The sequence below is a fragment of the Stegostoma tigrinum genome, chromosome 30 (genome assembly GCF_030684315.1).
Source record: "Stegostoma tigrinum isolate sSteTig4 chromosome 30, sSteTig4.hap1, whole genome shotgun sequence".
NCBI lineage: Eukaryota > Metazoa > Chordata > Chondrichthyes > Orectolobiformes > Stegostomatidae > Stegostoma > Stegostoma tigrinum.
In genome coordinates, this window is record NC_081383.1 from 35,683,882 (window position 1) to 35,707,381 (window position 23,500).

The window sequence follows — 23,500 nt, forward strand, 5'->3', positions numbered from 1 at the left end:
ATTAGAATTGTCATCATTAGAATCTTAACTCTAGATTTTTACTGAATTTGAATTCCATCATCTGCTCAGGCAAGATTTGAACCCAGGTTCCCAGGTCATTGCCTATGTCTCTGGATTGGCAGCCAAGTGATAACACCAGCAGCCCATCACTTTTAACACTCATTTAGGTTTTTGTTTCAGGATCATATCGTGTCTCGGCTTTGATGAACATTTTTAGCTTAACATTTCCGAGAACATTATGCATGTCTTAGGCGGGTGTAATTTGTAGATTCTCCTCAAGTGGGACCAATTCACTTCTAACAACTGATGGATGGAAGCATGAGTTCTTCCCTTCCAATAATTTACTCTTACCAAGATAATCCAAATAACCTGCAAAGATTTAATTTTCAAGTCAGTGATTAATGTAAATGGCACCTATGCACAACAGTACACATTTTTCCCTTTTAATATTGAACATAACGTGACGATAAAGGATATTCTAATTCTAACAAATGTAAATTTCTGCATGAACGATTCAAAGGCACCAGTTATCAGCAGTACAATCTGTAATATTCCCAATTTCCAGAGACTCCCCAACTATTTTCCCAGATGTTCCAACATTTTCAAAACTTTCCCCAATACTCCTGAAATCTCATTCCCAGAACTACATCTTAGGACACCTAAGCAACTACAGGGTCATGAGGCCGAAGCCAAAGGGCTACAACCTGTTCCCCTAATTCTCCAGAGTCTTTCCAACGTTGATAAGTTAATGCATCTATTAACACAACTTGACATAACGCCCTTGTTTTTATAACACATTTGCTTCATCACATGCAAAGAACATTGAGCTCCTCTAGCCAGTGAAAACTAACAAAAGCATCCAAAGGTGACAGTCAAGGTGGCAGTTTGGCTCATGTGGCAGCATCCAAACCACACCACAACATGAGCACATACAAGTTATCACTCCTGGTTTACAGAAAAGGATGGTATTAAATCCTTCTTCTTCAAATGAAAATTTCATGTTAAAAATCCGCCTGCTTAAATAAACATTTACTTTTCCATCGTTAGGTCAATCGCACAGTGCTTTATGGAATGTTGGTGGTACAGACAACCTCTATATTTGACTACAAATCATTCCATTTGAAACATATCATTTAAGATACTCAAGATATCAAAACATGATAGAAGACTATACAAATGCAAGTATTTATTTCTGTACAACCGCACAGACAAAACTCAAGCTCATAGAGATACTCCTTAAAATGAATTCTAAAACAGTGTTAAGAATACATTTCCAGTGATGAAGGGTAATTGTTTGAAGCTGAAATGGTGTTAATTTTGCATAACTTGCATAGGTTTATATAGCTTTCTCCCAGCAATTGTATTAGCAGCTTTTCAATTACATCTGTCACAATGGTCACCCCCTATTGTCTATCTGATGCATTTGCTTTAATGCTATTGAAGTCATTTTAAATGCCCTCAACAAATGCAATTCACTACCCTTAATGATTAAGAGATAATGTAATAATTCCTCAGTGCTGCAAAATTTATTTTAATCACTTTCCAAACATTAAGAACTTTGCTATTAATATTCTGCATTCATCAGTGAATGAGAAACTCAGAAAACCTTGAACTTGTACCAAATAAAACAGTGCCAGATGTATTTAAAAGAATGAAAGTGAATAAATAAGCTGTCAACTGTATTATCTAATTAATTCAATACAGTTCCCTCAGGCTCACCTCTGCAAGAAAAATTTTGCAAATTCAACCGAGCAGTTCAGAGGCATAACTGAGTACTATCCAGACAGTGATAATAAAATGTGAGGCTGGGTGAACACAGCAGGCCCAGCAGCATCTCAGGAGCACAAGCGCTGACGTTTCGGACCTAGACCCATCAGAGAGGGGGTTGGGGTGAGGGTTCTGGAATAAATAGGGAGAGAGGGGGAGGCGGACCGAAGATGGAGAGTAAAGAAGATAGGTGGAGAGAGTGTAGGTGGGGAGGTAGGTGGGGAGGTAGGGAGGGGATAGGTCAGTCCAGGGAAGACGGACAGGTCAAGGAGGTGGGATGAGGTTAGTAGGTAGATGGGGGAGCGGCTTGGGGTGGGAGGAAAGGGATGGGTGAGAGGAAGAACAGGTTAGGGAGGCAGAGACAGGTAGGACTGGTTTTGGGATGCAGTGGGTGGAGGGGAAGAGCTGGGCTGGTTGCGTGGTGCAGTGGGGGGAGGGGACAAACTGGGCTGGTTTAGGGATGTGGTGGGGGAAGGGGAGATTTTGAAACTGGTGAAGTCCACATTGATACCATTAGGCTGCAGGGTTCCCAGGCGGAATATGAGTTGCGGTTCCTGCAACCTTCGGGTGGCATCATTGTAGCACTGCAGGAGGCCCATGATGGACATGTCATCTAAAGAATGGGAGGGGGGAGTGGAAATGGTTTGCGACTGGGAGGTGCAGTTGTTTGTTGCGGACTGAGCGGAGGTGTTCTGCAAAGCGGTCCCCAAGCCTCCGCTTGGTTTCCCCAATGTAGAGGAAGCCACACCGGGTACAGTGGATGCAGTATACCTCATTGGCAGATGTGCAGGTGAACCTCTGCTTAATGTGGAATGTCATCTTGGGGCCTGGGATAGGGGTGAGGGAGGTGGTGTGGGGGCAAGTGTAGCATTTCCTGCGGTTGCAGGGGAAGGTGCCAGCTGTGGTGGGGTTGGAGGGCAATGTGGAGCGAACAAGGGAGTCATGGAGAGAGTGGTCTCTCCGGAAAGCAGACAGGGGTGGGGATGGAAAAATGTCTTGGGTGGTGGGGTCGGATTGTAGATGGCGGAAGTGTCGGAGGATGATGCGTTGTATCCGGAGGTTGGTGGGGTGGTGTGAGAGAACGAGGGGGATCCTCTTTTGGTGGTTGTGGCGAGGGCGGGGTGTGAGGGATGTGTTGCAGGAAATACGGGAGATGCGGTCAAGGGCGTTCTCGATCACTGTGGGGGGGAAAGTTGCGGTCCTTGAAGAACTTGGACATCTGGGATGTGCGGGAGTGGAATGTCTTGTCGTGGGAGCAGATGCGGCGGAGGCGGAGGAATTGGGAATAGGGGATGGAATTTTTGCAGGAGGGTGGGTGGGAGGAGGTGTATTCTAGGTAGCTGTGGGAGTCGGTGGGCTTGAAATGGACATCAGTTACAAGCTGGTTGCCTGAGATGGAGATTGAGAGGTCCAGGAAGGTGAGGGATGTGCTGGAGATGGCCCAGGTGAACTGAAGGTTGGGGTGGAAGGTGTTGGTGAAGTGGATGAACTGTTCGAGCTCCTCTGGGGAGCACGAGGCGGCGCCGATACAGTCAATGTACCGGAGGAAGAGGTGGTGTTTGGGGCCTGTGTAGGTGCGGAAGAGGGACTGTTCCACGTAACCTACAAAGAGGCAGGCATAGCTGGGGCCCATGCCGGTGCCCATGGCCACCCCCTTAGTCTGTAGGAGGTGGGAGGAGTCAAAAGAGAAGTTGTTGAGGGTGAGGACGAGTTCGGCTAGGCGGAACCTCCCGCACATCCCAGATGTCCAAGTTCTTCAAGGACCGCAACTTTCCCCCCACTGTGATCGAGAACGCCCTTGACCGCATCTCCCGTATTTCCCGCAACACATCCCTCACACCCCGCCCCCGCCACAACCACCAAAAGAGGATCCCCCCCGTTCTCACACACCACCCCACCAACCTCCGGATACAACGCATCATCCTCCGACACTTCCGCCATCTACAATCCGACCCCACCACCCAAGACATTTTTCCATCCCCACCCCTGTCTGCTTTCCGGAGAGACCACTCTCTCCATGACTCCCTTGTTCGCTCCACATTGCCCTCCAACCCCACCACAGCTGGCACCTTCCCCTGCAACCGCAGGAAATGCTACACTTGCCCCCACACCTCCTCCCTCACCCCTATCCCAGGCCCCAAGATGACATTCCACATTAAGCAGAGGTTCACCTGCACATCTGCCAATGTGGTATACTGCATCCACTGTACCCGGTGTGGCTTCCTCTACATTGGGGAAACCAAGCGGAGGCTTGGGGACCGCTTTGCAGAACACCTCCGCTCAGTCCGCAACAAACAACTGCACCTCCCAGTCACAAACCATTTCCACTCCCCCTCCCATTCTTTAGATGACATGTCCATCATGGGCCTCCTGCAGTGCCACAATGATGCCACCCGAAGGTTGCAGGAACAGCAACTCATATTCCGCCTGGGAACCGTGCAGCCTAATGGTATCAATGTGGACTTCACCAGTTTCAAAATCTCCCCTTCCCCCACCGCATCCTTAAACCAGCCCTGTTTGCCCCCTCCCCCCACTGCACCACACAACCAGCCCAGCTCTTCCCCTCCACCCACTGCATCCCAAAACCAGTCCAACTTGTCTCTGCCTCCCTAACCTGTTCTTCCTCTCACCCATCCCTTTCCTCCCACCCCAAGCCGCTCCCCCATCTACCTACTAACCTCATCCCACCTCCTTGACCTGTCCGTCTTCCCTGGACTGACCTATCCCCTCCCTACCTCCCCACCTACCTCCCCACCTACACTCTCTCCACCTATCTTCTTTTCTCTCCATCTTCGGTCCGCCTCCCCCTCTCTCCCTATTTATTCCAGAACCCTCACCCCATCCCCCTCTCTGATGAAGGGTCTAGGCCCGAAACGTCAGCTTTTGTACTCCTGAGATGCTGCTTGGCCTGCTGTGTTCATCCAGCCTCACATTTTATTATCTTAGATTCTCCAGCATCTGCAGTTCCCATTATCTCTGATACTATCCAGACAGTGTCAGGTTGTTCATGACACTGGGTGCCTGGGTCAGAGTACCAGTGAACATCAGTATTTTTTTTCAGACCCTGAAATAAATACTTCAAACAGAACTTGAAAGAACTTGCACCAAATAGCACCTTTCAGGACCTCTGGGTGTTCTGAAGTATTTTAGAACCATAGAGTCATACAGCACAGAAGTAGACCCTTCGGTCCTACTCATTCATGCTGACTAGACATCCCACTATGACCTAATCCCGTATCCCTGGAAGCCCTTCCTATTCACATGCCGATCCACATGCCTTTTAAATATGTTATAACTGTACCAGCCTCCACCACCTCCTCTGGCAGCTTGTTCCATGCACACGCCATCCTCTACATGAAGAAATTACTCCTCAGTTCTTTTCCTTCTCTCACATTAAACCTATGCCTCTTTAGTTTGGGCCTCCCCCATCCTAGGAACTTTCCAATGGGCAGTTCACTGTTCCAATATAGGGAAATATTTCTTAATTCACATGCAAAAAATGCTGGCCTATGCACTTTGCATCAAGTACTTCTATGTTGTTGATAAAATGGCATTTGCGCCATTTCTGTGCTATTTAATGCAGGAATTAGCCCATTCACATTAAATGTATTATACCAATGGCCAGCTAGCACAGCAAAGCATATCACACATTTCACAGAATATCCATGGTCAGCAGATACTTGGAGTTAAAAAATGAAGTACTGATAATGCTCTTTATTGGTCACTGTAAACAATTATCTATATGCAAGGATAAAAGTTATTTTTCTATGATGATGCATAACAAAAGTCATTCAACATCATTCAACGAACCTAATTTTTAATTTCTGAAAAACGTGCATGGCCATAGAGCTGACGGACATCATGGGTGTGCAATGGAAAACTTCCACACATTTTAGCCAGAGTCAACGGAAAAAAAACAAACTATCTAACAGAATAAACTAAAGCCGGAAATACTTCGAGTAAAAGTCTTAACCTCAAGTTCCAGACCATGTTCCCATTTGCCATCTAGCAGGCCGCACTGAGCAAGACTCCTGAGTTAGTGCCAATTGTACACAATTATGGGAAGCTATGTGCACCACACATCATGACCAAACTTTCTTCAAGTATCCTTACAGCTGGAAATTTTTATTAGTCTTGACTGGATTCATAACCTAGTTTTGCACAATGGGGTAATGGGTCTTCAACATCAATAGCCTGCATCCATCTCCAGCCACAAAACACTTGTTGTAGACCTCACTGTGCTATATTATTCTATAACTAAATGAGAAATGCTTTTCTGGAACTGCATGTGTCTTTTACACTAAACATGCTCTACTTTTAATAAGTTGTAGATTAAGAATCCATGAAGCTAACTCAGCATTTTTTTAAACCATCTACAACCTTCTCCATTGTGCTGTTACTCAACAATGCGGTATATTGTCTCGCGTGAACTGGGAAACTTCTCCACATGTAGCCAGCTAGATCCCAAGAAGTACAAGTAGAAATCCATATTGTTGCAAAAACAATGAAAAAAATTGTAGAGGTACAAAGCAACAGAAACACAGCTATACGTCTAAAAAGCAGCTACATGCGAAGAATACTAGGTCTATAAAATAACATTAAAAGTTACTCCATCAAAACATTTAAGAATGATTTGTTGAGGTTTCTTAGTGTACAACCTATTAAGAGTAGTGGATGTTTCTTGTGAAGGACACATGGAGTTCCTGAAATGCATTCTTCATTTTGTTAGAAGATAATACAACACACGGAGCCTGCACAGACTCTAAAAAAAAGTCAAACACACAGTCTCACTGTCGTGCTTCTTTCCTGCAATTTTTTCTTCAACAATCTACTTAAATTTCTTTCAAAGATCATCAGTGCATCTGTAGAGAATGGAATGGGAGTTTGTTGAGATGTTGATGGTAAGCACTTGTTGATGTTAAAGAACAAATGGAACATTCATGCACACCCAGCAAAACTTGAAAAAGTGGAATCCCTGTCCTAGTTACCTTGCCCTCCAACATACTGGTTCTTGCTAAAATTTGCAGTGTTGAAATACATGTAAGGAATGAACTTGCAGCACTTCTTCATTTGATGTCCAGGAAACACATTGATAAAAATTAAAATGCTGTCTATTCAAATAGCAATGATATTTTAAATGTTCCAAGAGTCAATTACTACCATATTATGTGTGAAATCCTGTCTTTTATAAGCATCTTTTGTACTGTGCAGACCAGAAATCCATGAATAGAAACAGTCATTACAGCAGGTGGTTTCAAGAGATGCTATGTAGCTATATTAATTCTAATCAGTAATAGGAATGGGGTCTCTTGTAAAGGTTTCAAAAGAACACTGAACAGGAATTCAAAGTTACAAGACAGTCTCAAGGTAGGACTGGCAAAAGTGAAGAGTTATGATCCTTCGTGCAGTTATGAGATTCAATGATCCACCATTTCATTAACACATTTCTTATTTGATGTACATTATGACGTGTTCAGTCATAGTCTATTACTTATATTTATTGTATTTTAACTGTGGGAGTTAGACACAAGTTGTACACATATTGTAGGTGATTTCACTGCTCTTAATTTATACAGACAAAGTTTATTCTGGTTTTTCAAAACTATTGAGTTGGGTGGTTTTAATTTGTTTTCATTAAGTCCCATTGAATCAAGCAACATTTATTTTTAAACTGAGCTTATCCCAAGCCAGATTGTTCCATATATTTAGCAGTTTGGTTGAAGAAAATACAAACAAATTTTTGTCTCTCATCTCTTCCTATCACTCTCTAACCTCTAACCATGGAATATTGTAGGACCTGATTGATGTATTCCTTGGGAGGTTTGTGGTAGAATCAGGCAAGAAGTCCAGTGAATCTAACTCAAACAGAAATTTCTGGAAAAACTCAAGGGTTTCTGAAGATAGGTCACCAGGCCCAAAACGTTAACTCTGCTTTTTCTTTTTAGATTCTGCCAGACCTGCTGAGTTTTCCACCGATTTGTTTTTCTTTCTGATTTCCAGAATTCCCAGCTTTTTGTTTTGTTTTGGAGGTCTAACTCGGCATTGGAAGCAACTTTTACGCTTTTGCTCAGCAGCTGGTGAATTTTTTTGCTAGAAAGTGGCAAATTGCCAATTAAGGGAGAGGTTATTGCTTATTTAACGCTGTAATAATTCTACAACTGTGATCATTAATATTCAGCTTCCTAACTTACCAAATGTGCTGAGCAAGCTACATGCTCAGAATTCGAAATGAAAGTCAGAACAGGTATGGAGTGAATTCAGTTTGCTGCTTGCTCCACAAGGGCCTTCACATTGGACACGAGGTACCAGGATCTCAAGGCACATTCCACGGGCACCAACTCACATACCCATGTTTGCAGACATTGCTATTAGACATATGCCAGCCTCACCAACCAACCAAAAGTCAGCTGCTCAGAGCAGTCCGACTCAAGATTGAGGAGCTGAATGTTGGATGCTCCACCACCCACCTTGGCTCTTTCTACCCTGTTGTGAGATGACATTGCAGGCAACAGCAAGAATGGCACAGCACAAACACTGATGAGAAGTGGGGTCAAAACAGAGACTGAGTCAATATGGGATATCGAAGGGAAGGTGGCAGCACTTACACTGGCAGAACGGAGGTGATCATTGACCTTCCTCCTACAGTGTTGTCTTTTGCTCCAGATGAGTGAAACTGCACCGACTCAGGTAAAACTTCGAACTAGGCTGGCATGGTTATGGCCTCCCTGCTGGTCATGAAGGAAGAGGACAACCCTCCTCTTCATCACCTGCCCAACAAGACTTCCAGGTTACAGTCAAAGTGGGATGATGAATTTCCCTCATGCATCACATCTAGTGCAAACGTTAAGATCATGCAGACAGCTCCAGATGGCAGTGCCTGTCCAGGTGTACAATGGGCTTTAGATGATGGAACCAATGCAAGGGATGCTGGCCAATTTTAACCAGTGGTGAAAATTACTCAACAAAGAGGGTGGCAAGAAAACTATATTTACCTTGCAGTGAAATGCTTCTGACAAAACTCAATGCAACTGACACTATAAAAAGTATAACGCTCAGCTCATCTCAATAAATATTCTTTAGTCTAACCGCCTGAAGAGCATTTTGCATATTCCTGTTCACATAGACAGTGTGTGTACGATTGAAGATTAATATTAAATAAATATTTGATACTACTGACTCTGTGGAATGTTTACTCTTCTGTCTTTAAAAGTAATCATCAATTCAACATTGACACATTTAACAAACTTGTTAAGCAGTAATACGCCAACGGTCATGAAATATTGGTCTGACATCTATGTGATTGGCAGCATAACACCTATGTTTATTGCTGGATATGCACTAATTAACCAGCACTATTAATATAATATTGCGCATTGACTTCAACACCTATAAGACCTTAATGCTTAAGTAAGGTATTGAATAACTACAAATTCTGAGACACACTGCACGTTTTAGCAGTAGTACTGGCAATTTTCAACATACACAATTTTCTGATCTAGCTGTGCTATTATTTCTTATTCCTTTTAACGTCTGTTAATCTGTTATGTTGGCTCTAGAAACATTCTGACGGATACAAGATTTACCATTACAAAAGAAATTATTTATAAACTGCAAAATTATTTCGAAGGTATAACTTTTACAGTTAAGTGGAAGTTACTAATGTCATTTTTTGTTTGCTTACCTTTTGCCAGTCGCTCCAGCCTTTTCCCATGTTCTGGGGGTATTGCATACCTACAGGAAATGGGAAACAGATCAAATTAGTCTACTTAAATTGGAGTACATTTCAAAAATATTAGAAGAGGTTAAACCTTATGCTGAACAAACTATGATTTCAAGTTCAGGATGGAGTTTGACTAGTCCTGAATGAGCTTTTTCAGCAAATCTTGCAGTTATTGACCAGATTGATGCGCAAACACAAACACAGATCGTCAATGATCTGTTGTACGTATATTTTGGAAACTACGAAGTGGCCAATTTGACTACAATTGTCATTTAAGTTTATTTTGCCCCTTACCACCTTCAATAGAGAAAACTATGTCATTCAGCAGTTCCATCATTTAACCCATGTTAAACAGGCTCGATATTAACAGAGTTAGTACAATGAAAACAATAGTGAAACAAAGCAGAGATTACCACAGGGAGTGCTACACCTGCCCCTACACCTCCCTGCCTCACCCCCATCCCAGGCCCCAAGACGACTTTTCACATCAAGACATTCACCTGCACATCTGCTATTGTGGTATACTGCATCCACTGTTCCTATTGTGGCCTCCTCTACATCAGGGAAACCAAGTGGAGGCTTGGGGACCGCTTTGCAGAACACCTACGCTTGGTTAGCCCTAAACACCTGCACTTCCCAGTCACGAACCATTTCAACTTCCCCTCCCATTCCTCAGAAGATTATGTCCATCCTGGGCCTTCTACAGTGCCACACCAATGCTACACAAAAGTTGCAGGAACTGGGAACTCTGCAGGCCAATGCTATCAATGTGGACTTCACAAGCTTCAAAATCTCCCCTCCCCTCCCCTCACCACACCCCAAAACCAGCCCAGCTTGTCCCCGCGTCTCTAACCTGTCCTTCCTCCCACCTCAAGCCCCACCCTCATCTCCTACCTACTAACCTCATCCCACCCCCTTGACCCATCTGTCCTCCCTGGACTAACCTATCCCCTCCCTAACTTCCCACCTACGCTCACCTTTACTGGCTCCATCCCTGCCTCTTTGGCCTGTGTCTCCTCTCCACCTATCTTCTCCTCTATTCATCTTCTATACGCCTCCCGCCTTGCCCCTATTTATTTCAGAACCCCCTTCTCCTCCCCCATTTCTGAAGGGTGTAGGCCCAAAATGTCAGCTTTCCTGCTCCTCTGATGCTGCTTGGCCTGTGTTCATCTAGCCTTACACCTTGTAATCTGAGGCGACCATAAGCTGTGTACTGACATAATTCTTTTGCACACACCTTTTGAGTAAGAAAAAAGCAGCCTTCTATTTAATGTCAGCTGCAGTACTTGGAGAAAATAGATTAAAGATCACTAAGTAAACACCTTGATAACTTGTTAAAAATAAGGAGCGAGTTGGAAATTTCCAGGAGTTTCTTTGATTATATTCAGGTCACTGTGAGAAATAGGAGTCCTTATAATCTTGTGATAAAATGAATACACATTACATTACTGGGCTGGGTAAACAAGTGTAAATCTTTCAAAATCTCCACACCTGACAGGATACTAACATTAAAATAAAACAAAACAAACAACTACAGATGCCAAAGATCTGAAATAAAACAGATCGCTGATACAACTCTATGTCTGGCAAAACCTGGAGAGAAGGATCACAAGCTTGAAATCTTAGCTCTGCTTTCTCTTTACAGATACTTTTCAATTTTAGATCTCCGGAATCTGTAGTTCTTTGTTTTATGATAAATACCTCACTCGTAAACTTGAATTATATGGCACAACTCACTCAAGTTATTCAATGAACTTCAGATCTCAAGACACTGATTACTGCTTGCTTGAAGCTATCACATATTCACTACATAATGTATTAGTTTCACAGGAGCCAAAAAAGAAAAGCTACACAATGGAACAATTCAAAGGGGATTGACAATCACATTCAAATCAAATTCTGGCCTTTGGCTACATTAACACTTGATTCCCCAAGTGATTCTACCTGAACATTTTTCAGATGTGGTCATACCTTACAAATAGCTAACCATTCTAATGGAAATTATACCAAATAATGTTGGATTTACAAATACAAAGAACTAAATGTTACCTGGTCAAGTTCTAATTAAATAACAGGCTTTGTCTGAGAACAGAAAATCCAAATTTCCTTTGAGAAACTGATGGGATTAAGAGAACACAACCAACCATTTGTGGAATATCAATGTAGTGAATCAGTTATTCTGTGTGAATTAGGTTGGAGGTCCAAAGGTCAGACTGCCAATGACAGCCAGTTCTTTTTCTTGGTTCTCCTTCAGCTCCTAACAGCTGTTATCATGCAATGACTGAGATGCCTCAAGGTTATGTAAAGTTGCTTTTATCCTAGATAATAAAATGTGAGGCTATCCTAGTGGATTTCAGAATTGGTTTCTATCATTGCACTGTGAAAAGCTAATCCTTTATCACTCGAAAGAAGAACAGGTCTATTTGTCTGCCTCTGGATAAGGAAACTGGATTTTGCAGTGTTCATGTCAGGAGTAGCTACCAGGCACCAAATCTCTGACCTAAACAATTGTCAGCATAAAAGCAGCTGAAGACTTCCAAGTACATATTGCAGTAATCCTGAATACATCAAGCTGATCCTCTCAAGAGCCAGGCTGCTCTGAATGCAGATAAATGACTTCCTTGCATCAGAAAAATAATGTCCCTCTCAGGCAAAAGCTGAAATATTCAGTTGAAAAAGCTACAGTATTTTACTTGGTACAGTCATGTTACAATAATTGTATTCTGAAAAACGAACATGAAAAAATACGAGAATAGATAAACTTCCTGGAAGAAAGAAGAGGAACCATATTAAAAAACAACTTCCTTTATAACTCAATCAGAACGCCAGCTTGAAGGGCTGCTGTAATAAAAAAAAGTATCTAGTTACTCTGCACTAGAATATTTCTCAAATCCTCCAGAACGCCTATTATGAAGGGGAAATTGTGAATTTGCAGGTTTCGTTTAATACATTTAACCTATGCTCAGTGTCAGAATTTCTTTTCATACAAGCCACAATGGAACTTTGCACCTATGTGGTGTTGAACCATTTCCCTGAAGCTGAACAGAAAAACTTATTACAGTATTTAGCTTTATGGAAATAACATGAACTTTCACGAAAACTCCTAACTTTCTGCAAGCAAAATAACTACTTTGTAAACTACAGTAGAGTTTTACGAAACCTAGACAGAATGTACCAACAATATCAATAGTTAGAGATGATGGGAACTGCAGATGCTGGAGAATCCAAGATAACAAAGTGTGAAGCTGGATGAACATAGCAGGCCAAGCAGCACCTCAGGAGCACAAAAGCTGAGGGTTCGGGCCTAGACCCTTCATCATCACAGCACATCAATAGTTATTTCAGCCATAAGTACCACTGCTGTTGATCTTTTAATTTGCGTTTCCTCTTTAGATACAACATCAAAACAAAACAATTGACAAACATCTTTACTAATGCCAGATGAGAACCGAAGGCTATACCACAGAACTGAAACATGCCACCTTGTCGACCTGTCACTGATCCATGGTACACCATTTTAAGTCATTGCAAGGCCCACAGCATAGAAGAACTGGATAAGTTAAGGCGATGTGCACCTTGGCTTGGACAAGGTGTAAATCAACCTAACTCAAGTGATTTGACATTTTTAACTTATTTTCAAAGAATCAAAAATGGTGTTTATTGGAACAAATGCAACACACCACACAGATGCAGCTCAATAAAAAGGCTCTCTGATGAAGGGTCTAGGCCCAAAACGTCAGCTTTTGTGCTCCTGAGACGCTGCTTGGCCTGCTGTGTTCATCCAGCCTCACATCTTATTATCAATAAAAAGGCTGACTGGTCTTCTTGAAAGATACTAAAGCATAACAAGCAAGCACAGTAACCAACAGATCAAAAGGAGGAATGTAAAACATAGCAAATAGAAGGGATAATTCTGCCCATTGAGCCCGCTGTGCTACTTGATCAAATCACTGATGATCCTTATCTTATTGCCAGTTTTGCTTTTTCCCTTGATATCTTTAATAGCTAGAGATTTATCAACCTCAGATATGAAAATATTCAAACAGTGAGGATTCACTGCCCTCTGGTTCAGGGAATTCCAAAGATTCACTACTGCATCTGCTGGTTCTAGACCCTGCTCATTCAGGGAAAACATTCTTCCTACATTTACCCTGGTGGGTCCTTTAAGAGTCATATTGCACAGAAACCAGCCCTTCTGTCCAACTAGTCCACGCCAAACATAACCCCAATTAAACTAGTCTCACCTGCCTGCCCCTAACCGATATCCCTCCAAACTTCCTTATTCACGCAATTTTGAATGCTTCAATAAAAACACCTCTCATTCTTGAAACTCTAAGGGAATGGCTGTTTTTGCTGTTTGATATGAACCAGGCCAGACCTCCTCAAAATATTTTAAGTTCGCCTAGACACTAACTTTTTTCTTATTTTAAAAGGCAGATATGAAGTGGGTACCTCGATGTCGAACCACTATGCATTATGCAAAACAAAATTTATTTAACAACTACAGCAGACCCAAACAGTAGAAATCAGTAACTGTTCGAATATAGAATATTTTCTAAGCACACCCTTTGGAAGAAAGGTAAATTCAAACACAGATTCTTACAGGCAGGAAGGAACAACATCCTGAGAGAAATTTCAGAGAAAGCCAGCAGGAATCCTTTGCTTAAGGTTGCAACACTTCTGGTACTCAAAACATCTTGTGACTGCTATGGCTAAAAAATAACTAGGGCAAAAAACCAGAAATGGCAAAAGTGGCCACTCCCATTCCACTGCTAAACCATCTGGACTCTTGGACACCTCTGCCTTTACATCCTCTCTTCAAATAAAATCCAAGGACAAAATAACCTTTTCAAAGTAATAGTATCATCACACGCTCTACAATTGCAAAAGGGCATGCTCACCATCATGCAGACAGTGCCTGTGATACCATTGCATGGGAATATGCAAGCAGCAGCCTGCAGCCAAAAAAAAACTTAGCACTTCCTCTCAGTTTCCAGAGAAATTCATTTCCCACGTCAGACTCTGCATTGAAGAGTTTAATAAATTTTCCTCAATAATTTTTGATTTAAATGCCCAATTTAGAGTGTGCACACAAACACAGTAGAGGTTTCAGAAACAGCCTTCACTGTCTTAGCTTTGCTCAGAAGTGGGGTAGCAGGTGAGTGTGCAGCAGTGAGAAGTGACAGTGAATGAAGCAGGAAATGGGGCAGTAATGGATAAGAAGAAAGAACTACACACAAAGACATCAGCAGCACCAACTTCTTGTTTCAGCACATTCACAGAAGAGACACAGTGGTAGAGGATGCAGGCCCTGTCCCCTTAGCCTCTCGTTTTAGGACTATCCCATAATCCCAGGAATCAAACTATTATATACTTGCTGCACTCCTTCTAAGTCATGCACATCATTCTTAAGATAAGACCAAAACTATAAATAATACTTCAGGTGTAATAGCTTCAAAACTCTATGCAACTGCAGCAAGACATCCTTACTTCTGCACTCAAATCATGTAGGCTCACCTCAAGCACCAAAATGAACAGGCTCACTGCTGAAGAATATTGTAATTATAGTAGATGATGGGAATGGAAGTCAATAATTTGTTGAATACACACATTCAGAAAAGGGTTTTTTTGTAATTCTGAGCAAAACAAAGGGACACTTCTGCCGATAAATCACTAGGTTGAAGGAAACTCATTAACGTTGATCCTACAGACAAATTAGGAGTCATGCAGACTAATTAATCATGCAGAGAAAAAGTCTACAGTTTATTCAGATCCACTGCTGGTGCAAATGCCCATCCTTGGAGTGGAGTCATTATTTATAAGATAGCAATGTTTTTGTAATAGCTAATGACTTCAAAATGATCATTAACAAATGCAAAACTTTAAATATTCAACTTTTTTAAAAAATTCTTTCATGGGACGTGCATAATTAGAAAATTAATACAACCTTAACTGACAAGAAAAGGACAAATAAGATATTATCTGAAATGATATTGTTATTTAGGACCACAGACAAAAGCTTTTGTTTTATCTGTTCATGAGATGTGGGAAACTGGCTGGGCCAGCTTTTATTCCCCATTCCTAGCTACTCTTAAGATGATAGCTAGCTGCCTCCTTCAACCACTCGAGTCCATCTGGAGAATGGACACCCACAGGATGTTAGGGGAGCTCCAGAATACTGACCCAGATCTGCTCTCCATTTTGGAATAAAGTGAATTGCATGTATGAGTCTGAATTGCATGTTACAGAGGAGCAGCCTTACTCAAGGTTTCTTTAAAATAATTAAATTACAATAACAATCCGATAACATTTTATTAATGCCTTAAAATTCACTTCAGCTTCACGCTCGCTTTAAATTTTGAAAAATGACATACTGCCATCTTCTAGAAGCAGTCTGCAACAGGAGCATAGAAAGAGGACTACAGAGACACAGTTGAATGAATGAAAGAAACAAACAGTGCTCACATGAAAGAGACTAAAAAGCAAAGACACACAAGAACAATAAAGTGACAGAAGGGATAGAATTCTTGAAAGGAAGCACAAAAGCAGACAGAAAGGATGGACAGCATTGGATAGATAAACAAGGAAATCTGAGGAAGGGTCACCAGAACTGAAATGTTAACTCTGATTTTTCTTCACAGAAGCTGCCAGATCTGCTGAGCTTTTCCAGCAGCTTCTGTTTTTGACCGTGATTTACAACATGTGGTTTTCTCAGTTTTTATTTAAGCATGGAGATCTACTCCTGTTCAGTCATCCTCCCCTCCCCCCATCTTGCAGTCTAGAATCAAAGATAACGATAAATCTATACCTATCTGTCAGGGTCAGATACCATGATTGTCTGCTGATAAAGAGAAGCAGCCGATATAGCTATGACAATCCAGAGACTGAGCAGATAGCCTCTAACTTGGGTTGTTGTAGCCCATGTCAGTACAGGCAAACAAATAGCACTTCCTCGTTCCCTAGGATATGACAGATAATTAATCAACCTGACTTGCACTCTCCTCCACATTTATTGGGTAATAGATAAACTAATGCTCCTCTTGTATGCAATTCACATCTCCTGATTACAATTTCTGAGTCCAAGCAAATGACAAAGAAGCAAATTTTTGTATTGAAGGTAATGATAAATGTCTATGCTTGACAACTTTTACATATGTTTAAATACCTGTTACATGTGCTTGCCTTACCGCAGCAGTGGGAAATGGAAATATCAGAATATGTCTCATTTATCTGCTGTATTCTTTCTTAGAAAAGAATAAGTAAAGTGACAATGAAGAAAACTCTCTCATAAAAGCAAGATAAGAACAGAACTTGAGTACTTATTTCTTGCACAATTTGCACAGACAAAATATTGGCAGAAAACTACATTCTGCATATAGTTACTAAAGCAATAACACATTTAGTCAAAATATAGTGAGTTTTGATCATTAACTATCAGTCCTTCACTTTCAACATTCTTTTCATGACTAAATATCAAATAGCTTTTCCTGAAATCAAGATAACCCCTCAACCAAACCCTGGATTATCACGTTCCCATCACTCAAATCTAGGCTTGCAGGAAATAATCCTTACAGGAATCTTCAGGCAGATTTAGCTTTTTGATAACCTGTAGGAGACGTAGAAAATACATCTAAAACAGTTTCTATTCTCCAGGTCAAACATTACTCTACAAGGCAAAGAAGCACATCTCCACTTTGGCCCCGGATCATTGCTGAGAGAGAACGAGCGCGTGCTGGAGACAGTGAGCGAGAAAAAGTGCGGCTGTGACAATATTATTTATTTTCTCTGGAGGAGCACTTTGATCTTGGTTGCAGGGGCTAAGTTCACCATACAGGGCAAGCGCAGGTGGTGAACACCAGCAAGCTTTTTCTAATTTCAGCAATTTCTCAATTGTGCACACAATGTGAAAGAACTTAAACTGTTAATCTCAAATAGTTTCAGTTTTAACAAAAACTGGTGCCAATTCATCCACTTTAATATAAATATATATATGTATGAACATACAGACAATAATTTAACAGATTTAAAATAATTTGCTTTTTTGTATTTCTTGGCTTTACTTTAGGTCAAAGTGAAGTATGTTTCAGCTTTGCAAATATCAAGTAAGCACCCATTTATTTTACATAAGTGAAACCATCTGGCAAAGAGATTAAGTCTGGGAATAGTCAGCAATCGTTCAATATTTCATGAACAGTGAAAATGACATGGAATTGACTAGCATTTGGTGAAATAAAATAATAGCTTAAATTACTCCTCATTCATGAGATAGCAGTAGCTCCATTAAATTACTCTCCATACTTTCAAACACAGCCTGATGGGGAGTAATAACCTTTCTGGGAAGTCATTTTTGTGCAGACACAAGCTATAATGCTTCTCTCACTAACCCCTTCATGAAGAATTTGTTGGCCAGCTTTAAAGTAGCAGTATCACTTCATTGTCGGTCAGTTGCAGCCCAATGGTATCAATGTGGACTTCACCAGCTATGTCCATCATGGGCCTCCTGCAGTGCCACAATGATGCCACCCGAAGGTTGCAGGAACAACAACTCATATTCCGCTTGGGAACCCTGCAGCCCAATGGTATCAATGTGGACTTCACTAGCTTCAAAATCTCCCCTCCCCCCACCGCATCTCAAAACCAGCCCAGTTCGTCTGGTCCCCCCACTGCACCACACAACCAGCCCACCTCTTTCCCCTCCACCCACTGCATCCCAAAACCAGTCCAACCTGTCTCTGCCTCCCTAACCTGTTCTTCCTCTCACCCATCCCTTCCTCCCACCCCAAGCCGCACCTCCATCTCCTACCTACTAACCTCATCCCACCTCCTTGACCTGTCCGTCTTCCCTGGACTGACCTATCCCCTCCCTACCTCCCCACCTATACTCTCCTCTCCACCTATCTTTTCTCTCCATCTTCGGTCCGCCTCCCCCTCTCTCCCTATTTATTCCAGAACCCTCACCCCATCCCCCTCTCTGATGAAGGGTCTAGGCCTGAAACGTCAGCTTTTGTGCTCCTGAGATGCTGCTGGGCCTGCTGTGTTCATCCAGCCTCAAATTTTGGTATCACTTCATTGTGCATGGTGTAACAGTTGCCTCCCCCACTTGCATAATATATAGAATAAACTAGCACTGAACTGCTTTGGACTGTCTAATGGCAATCTGGCACCACTTCAGTCTGGAAACAGTAACAGACAATGACATTTAGATACACGCAACTTTCAGGTCTCAGTGACTGCGTTAATCTTATCGTTACAACAACCAATTACCAATAAGGTAATGCTGTATTGTTGAAATGAATCATTGCATCAAATCAAAAAAGCCATGGAACAGGAATAAAAACCAAAAGAACTGTGGATGCTGTAAGTCAAGAACAAAAACAAAGTACCTGGAAAAGCTCAGCAGGGATGGCAGCACCTGTGAGGGAGAAAACAGAGTTAACATTTCACGTCCAGTGACCCTTCCTCAGAACTGGTTCTGAGCAGTTGAGGACCAGTCACTGGACCCAAAACATTAACTCTGTTTTCTCCCTCACAGATGCTGCCAGCCCGGCTGAGCGTTTCCAGCTGCATTATTTTTGTCCATGGAAAAGGAAATTAGTTTGTTTTCCAATTCAAATTCTTTCAAATCAAAAAAACTTACCTTACTTCATTTCTAATATCATTAAGCAGTAGCAATCCATCAGAGAAGCTCTACATTTTCCCGATTTTTTAATAGCCATCTTTACCCCATATCTTATCACAAAACTACATGCAACATTATTTCCCCTTTTTTTTTAAATAAGGGCTTACAGAATTCATTATTCTGTATAGCACAGTAACCAATAGTCCATATTACAAACTACTTCATTTTACATGACCTAAAGACTCATTAATTCAAGAGGTGATAATGGAAACTGCAGATGCTGTAGAATCCAAGATAACAAAGTGTGAAGCTGGATGAACACAGCAGGCCAAGCAGCATCTCAGGAGCACGAGATGCTGCTTGGCCTGCTGTGTTCATCCAGCTTCACACTTTGTTATCTTTAATTCAAGAGGTACCAGCTTTCACGCCTGAACATGTTTGAAACTTGTTTCAAAGCCCTGTAACATTCTCTGTATACAGCCAGTGAATGACATGCAGGCTGCAGGCCACTAATTCCATCATGACTGGCTTGACATTACCATTCAGATTCCAAGACTCCAGAATCCAGCAGGAAGTCCACAAGTCTTCATACTACAAAATCCTGTATCTTTAAAATCATGGCCTAACATTCTGCTGTCAGAATGAGAAAATTGCTTTTAGCCACATAAAGGCTGGGATTCAAAAACAACAAAGTGTGAGAAAGTGGTTACAAACTGTTACAGCCCAAGGCAAAGATTCTCAGGACATTATCCAAGCATGGCATGCTCACTCCCTCTGCTCAGGAGTTGCTAAAATTAAGGAGTGCATCTCAAAACTGAGGAAGAGCACTGCTTCACCCAATCACCTAGCTACTCTGACATTTATATCAGTAAAACATACCTTGTAGCAGTTGGAAGCATCAACTACTCTCACCACACCAAAAGCAGTGACAGCACATCTTCCAAATTAATGCACTGATGAACTGGTACAAGGTTTAAATACAATAACGCATTTTTCTTAATTTTATGATTTAAGTTGTCCAAAGAGTCGATGGGCAATCTTGGTAACTATACCAGAAAGATCCCAGATTAATAACCTACTTTGTATAGACTTAGCTGAGGGCAACACAGTACAAGTAAGAGGACATATTAAACTTGATAGTTCTGGCTGACATACAGGAAAAACTCAGAACATTTACTTACAATGCAAACTTATTACGATTAAAACAGTACATGAATAACGAGAGAAAGGAAGGAATCAGGAGGAAATAAATGAAATGTAAACTCAACTACTACAAACACAGAAAAGTACATGGAATCAAGTATAAAGCTTAGATCAGGAAACAGTTTAAGAACAGACGTGATATGCACAAATCGTGCTATCCAGTGTGCAGCGACACAATATTTGTATTTCCTTCTGTTCTGCTATTCTTAAATACTTTTCATCTGCAATTTTCTACACCAAAAGCAACAGTTTTAGTGAAATGGTAGCCGGCCTACTAAAGGTCACGAATATTTCTAACATTCTCCAATGAGGCTCAATTTCACCTTTCGAATACAAGTTCTACGGTCACACCACTCTTTCGATAAAGAAGTTTTTTTATTGGATTTAATGGTAACCATCATATTTAATGGACTGTAGCTTTGGATTCCCGAAAAGTGGAAACAGTTTAATAAAGCTCTTCATAAATTTTAAAAATCTTTTGTCACTATTTAGTCTTCTCTCCTCCAGAGGGAAAAAAAAGACCTGTTGTTTTGATCATTACAACTCATCAGTTCAATAGCACCTTTCCAACTTACTTTACTACCTTCCTTAATGTCCCTTTCCAGTGATGCGAATATCAAATACAAACTGATGGAAATGTAAGCTGCGAGAAGGGCACAAAAAGGCTGCAAATTGATAGAGATGCTAGTAACCGGGCAATAAGTTAGCGAATGGTAAACGGTGGTACTAGCAAGCTTACACATTTCCGCAATAAGAACAGAAAAATCAGTATTTTTTAAAATAGTGTGAGGTATAAAACATTAAATGTTTAGGGAGGCTTGTGCGGACTTGCATAAGGAATAAAGGAAAGCTAGTATGCAAATCAGAAGTTAAACAGCATTTTGGATTTTAATGCCAGGGAATTAATAATAGAAGAAAGCCTTGCCATAACTATTTTTAAGCATTTCAAATGACACTACATTCTCAGCAGTGTTATTTTGGTCTTTACACCTAGGGAAGGATATATTTTCATTAATGGTGGTATAGCAAGGTTTATTACATTGATCTTTGCTGAAGTAAGTGATCTTACTGAAAGATAAGCACCGAGTTCCCCTGGGTAGGGCCAGGGGACACCATATCAGGATAATAACTCGATCAATTTTATGTGAGAAAACAGCATATTCCATTGTTCAGAGGGTTGAGAATCTTTGGAATTCCTGGAATCAATAAAATTCTGGATGCTCTGCTATAAAGCCTACATTCAAGGTTTAGATTGATTTTTGGTCCCCGATATGGAAAGTGGGCAGAAAATTAGAGGTTGGTCAGATCAATCATGATCAATCATGATCATAATGAAAAGGTAGAGAAAGTGCAATGAATTCCTGCTCCTTATTCTTAGGTTTATACTTTCTAGAATTGAAAAAAAAGGTCTACCCAGATCTACACAAACTTAGCCTAACTTCCCTGCTTTGCACTTTTATACCTCCAGAAAAGAACCCCAGTTCTTTGTTTACAGTTTTCATAGCCTTATGAAATTGAGAAGATACTCTATAAAATTCTCTCAAACACACTATTTCTCCACAAAATACCCAAAAATGAAACAGCACCCAAAAAAAGTTTCTGAAGTGAAATCACAATGCAACCCTTTCTACTACTCAGTATTAGGATGAAATATTGCCTAAAATGATTAACCCTACAGGTTTCCAGGAAGAAAAATCACTTTCCTTATTAAAGCGACTTTTACTAAACCCTAGCAAGGTAAGTCAACTTTAGCTTTGTCAAATTGGTGCACACTTAAACAGACTAACCATCCAGACATGCTTTCACTAGCTACATTCTTCCCTATTTTATACAAATGCAGTAGCTGATTTTTGCTCCCCCACAAGCTAAATACAAAAAACCAAGAACTGGAGCATTGCATGGAAGAGAATTTAGTGCAGTTCACAGCACAAGCTTATAAGTTACAATATCTGATCAAAGAGGCAGAGATAAATTCTGCCCTCAAGTCTCTGCACATGCGTTATGGCAATACGTGTTTGCGTGTGGTCAGCATTAGTAAAGGAATGGGAGGCGGCGTTTCTCATTATTTAGCTCAATTCAGGCTTGCCAAGGCCACTGTGTCAAGGTCTGGTTTTATCTGTTCTGAGGCAATTTGCCAGCAGCACTACATCAAAAGTACTTCCTTCTCTTCCTCTGAATGAAAATCATTTGAAAAATTCATGGGCTGGAGGTCAAGTTGAAGGGATGTTTTTCTGCTCACTGAAGTTAACTTCAATATTAAAGAAAAACTTAAGAAAGCAAACATTTTCGGACACAGAATTTGCATTCAGATGAAGAGAAATGCCAACATTTTGCAAGACTCAGGTGCAGGGAATAAAGGAAGAATTATTGACCTTCAGGAGCAAACTACTTTCCTTTATGCCTTACACAATATTGTTATCTCCACAAGCAAAAAGTTGAATACATTAAAGCATTTTCATAAAACGTTCTTATACAGTTAGAATACTTTGCATTATTGGACATCAGAAACTCTTAAAACCAAACTCTACATGAAAAAAAATTAAAACAACAAAATGCAAACACTGAGTTGTTATCTCTTCCCCATCTCTCCAACATGCTAAGGATTACGACTAGATCCTGGTACAGAATTCTGGATTTCCTATTCCATGCGCACTAACTACAGCACTTCAATCTTAGATCATGCAGACTTAATGACATAATCTGTACAGATGCAGGCATTTCCAACAAACAAGATGGACTAGGTTTGATGAATTTAGTCACCTGAGGTTTGTTTTTCTATTGCCTTCAACTCTTGAAACACCAATTATCTGTATAGCTAGCCTGAGAATGCTCAAGAGAATTAAGGGAAAGTAAATAGTTTTAACTCAATAAATCTACAGTTTTCCTCACAAAGGGCACTATCACCATATGTTATCACTTAAGTTTAAAGTAGCCAGATAGAAAACAGGAAGTTGGTCACTAGGCAAAAAACAAATTACTAAAAATCACTGAAAACCTATACTATCCTAGGCAAAATTTGTGGTTAAAGACCAAAACCTCTTCTGGATCAATTATGACAAATTAGTATGAGAAGAGAAACTTCTATTAATACAGCAGCAAAATAAGGATCTAAAAGTGGAAATCAGTCAAATAATTTCCATTGGTAAGTTCTGACCTGTTATTCATACAAAAGAAAACCTGATTCACTATTA

At 40.9% G+C, this 23,500-nt stretch overlaps 1 protein-coding gene across 3 annotated transcripts in view; it reads right to left on the minus strand.

Annotated features, from left to right (window-relative positions):
* kdm4b (lysine (K)-specific demethylase 4B) overlaps positions 1-23,500 on the minus strand; it is a 453,216-nt gene that overhangs the window by 296,708 nt on the left and 133,008 nt on the right. For all 3 annotated transcript variants that reach the window (XM_048559767.2, XM_059638447.1, XM_059638448.1), the window contains exon 6: positions 9,449-9,498. In XM_048559767.2, the coding sequence (XP_048415724.1) occupies positions 9,449-9,498 (50 nt within the window). The remainder of the gene's footprint in view (positions 1-9,448; positions 9,499-23,500) is intronic.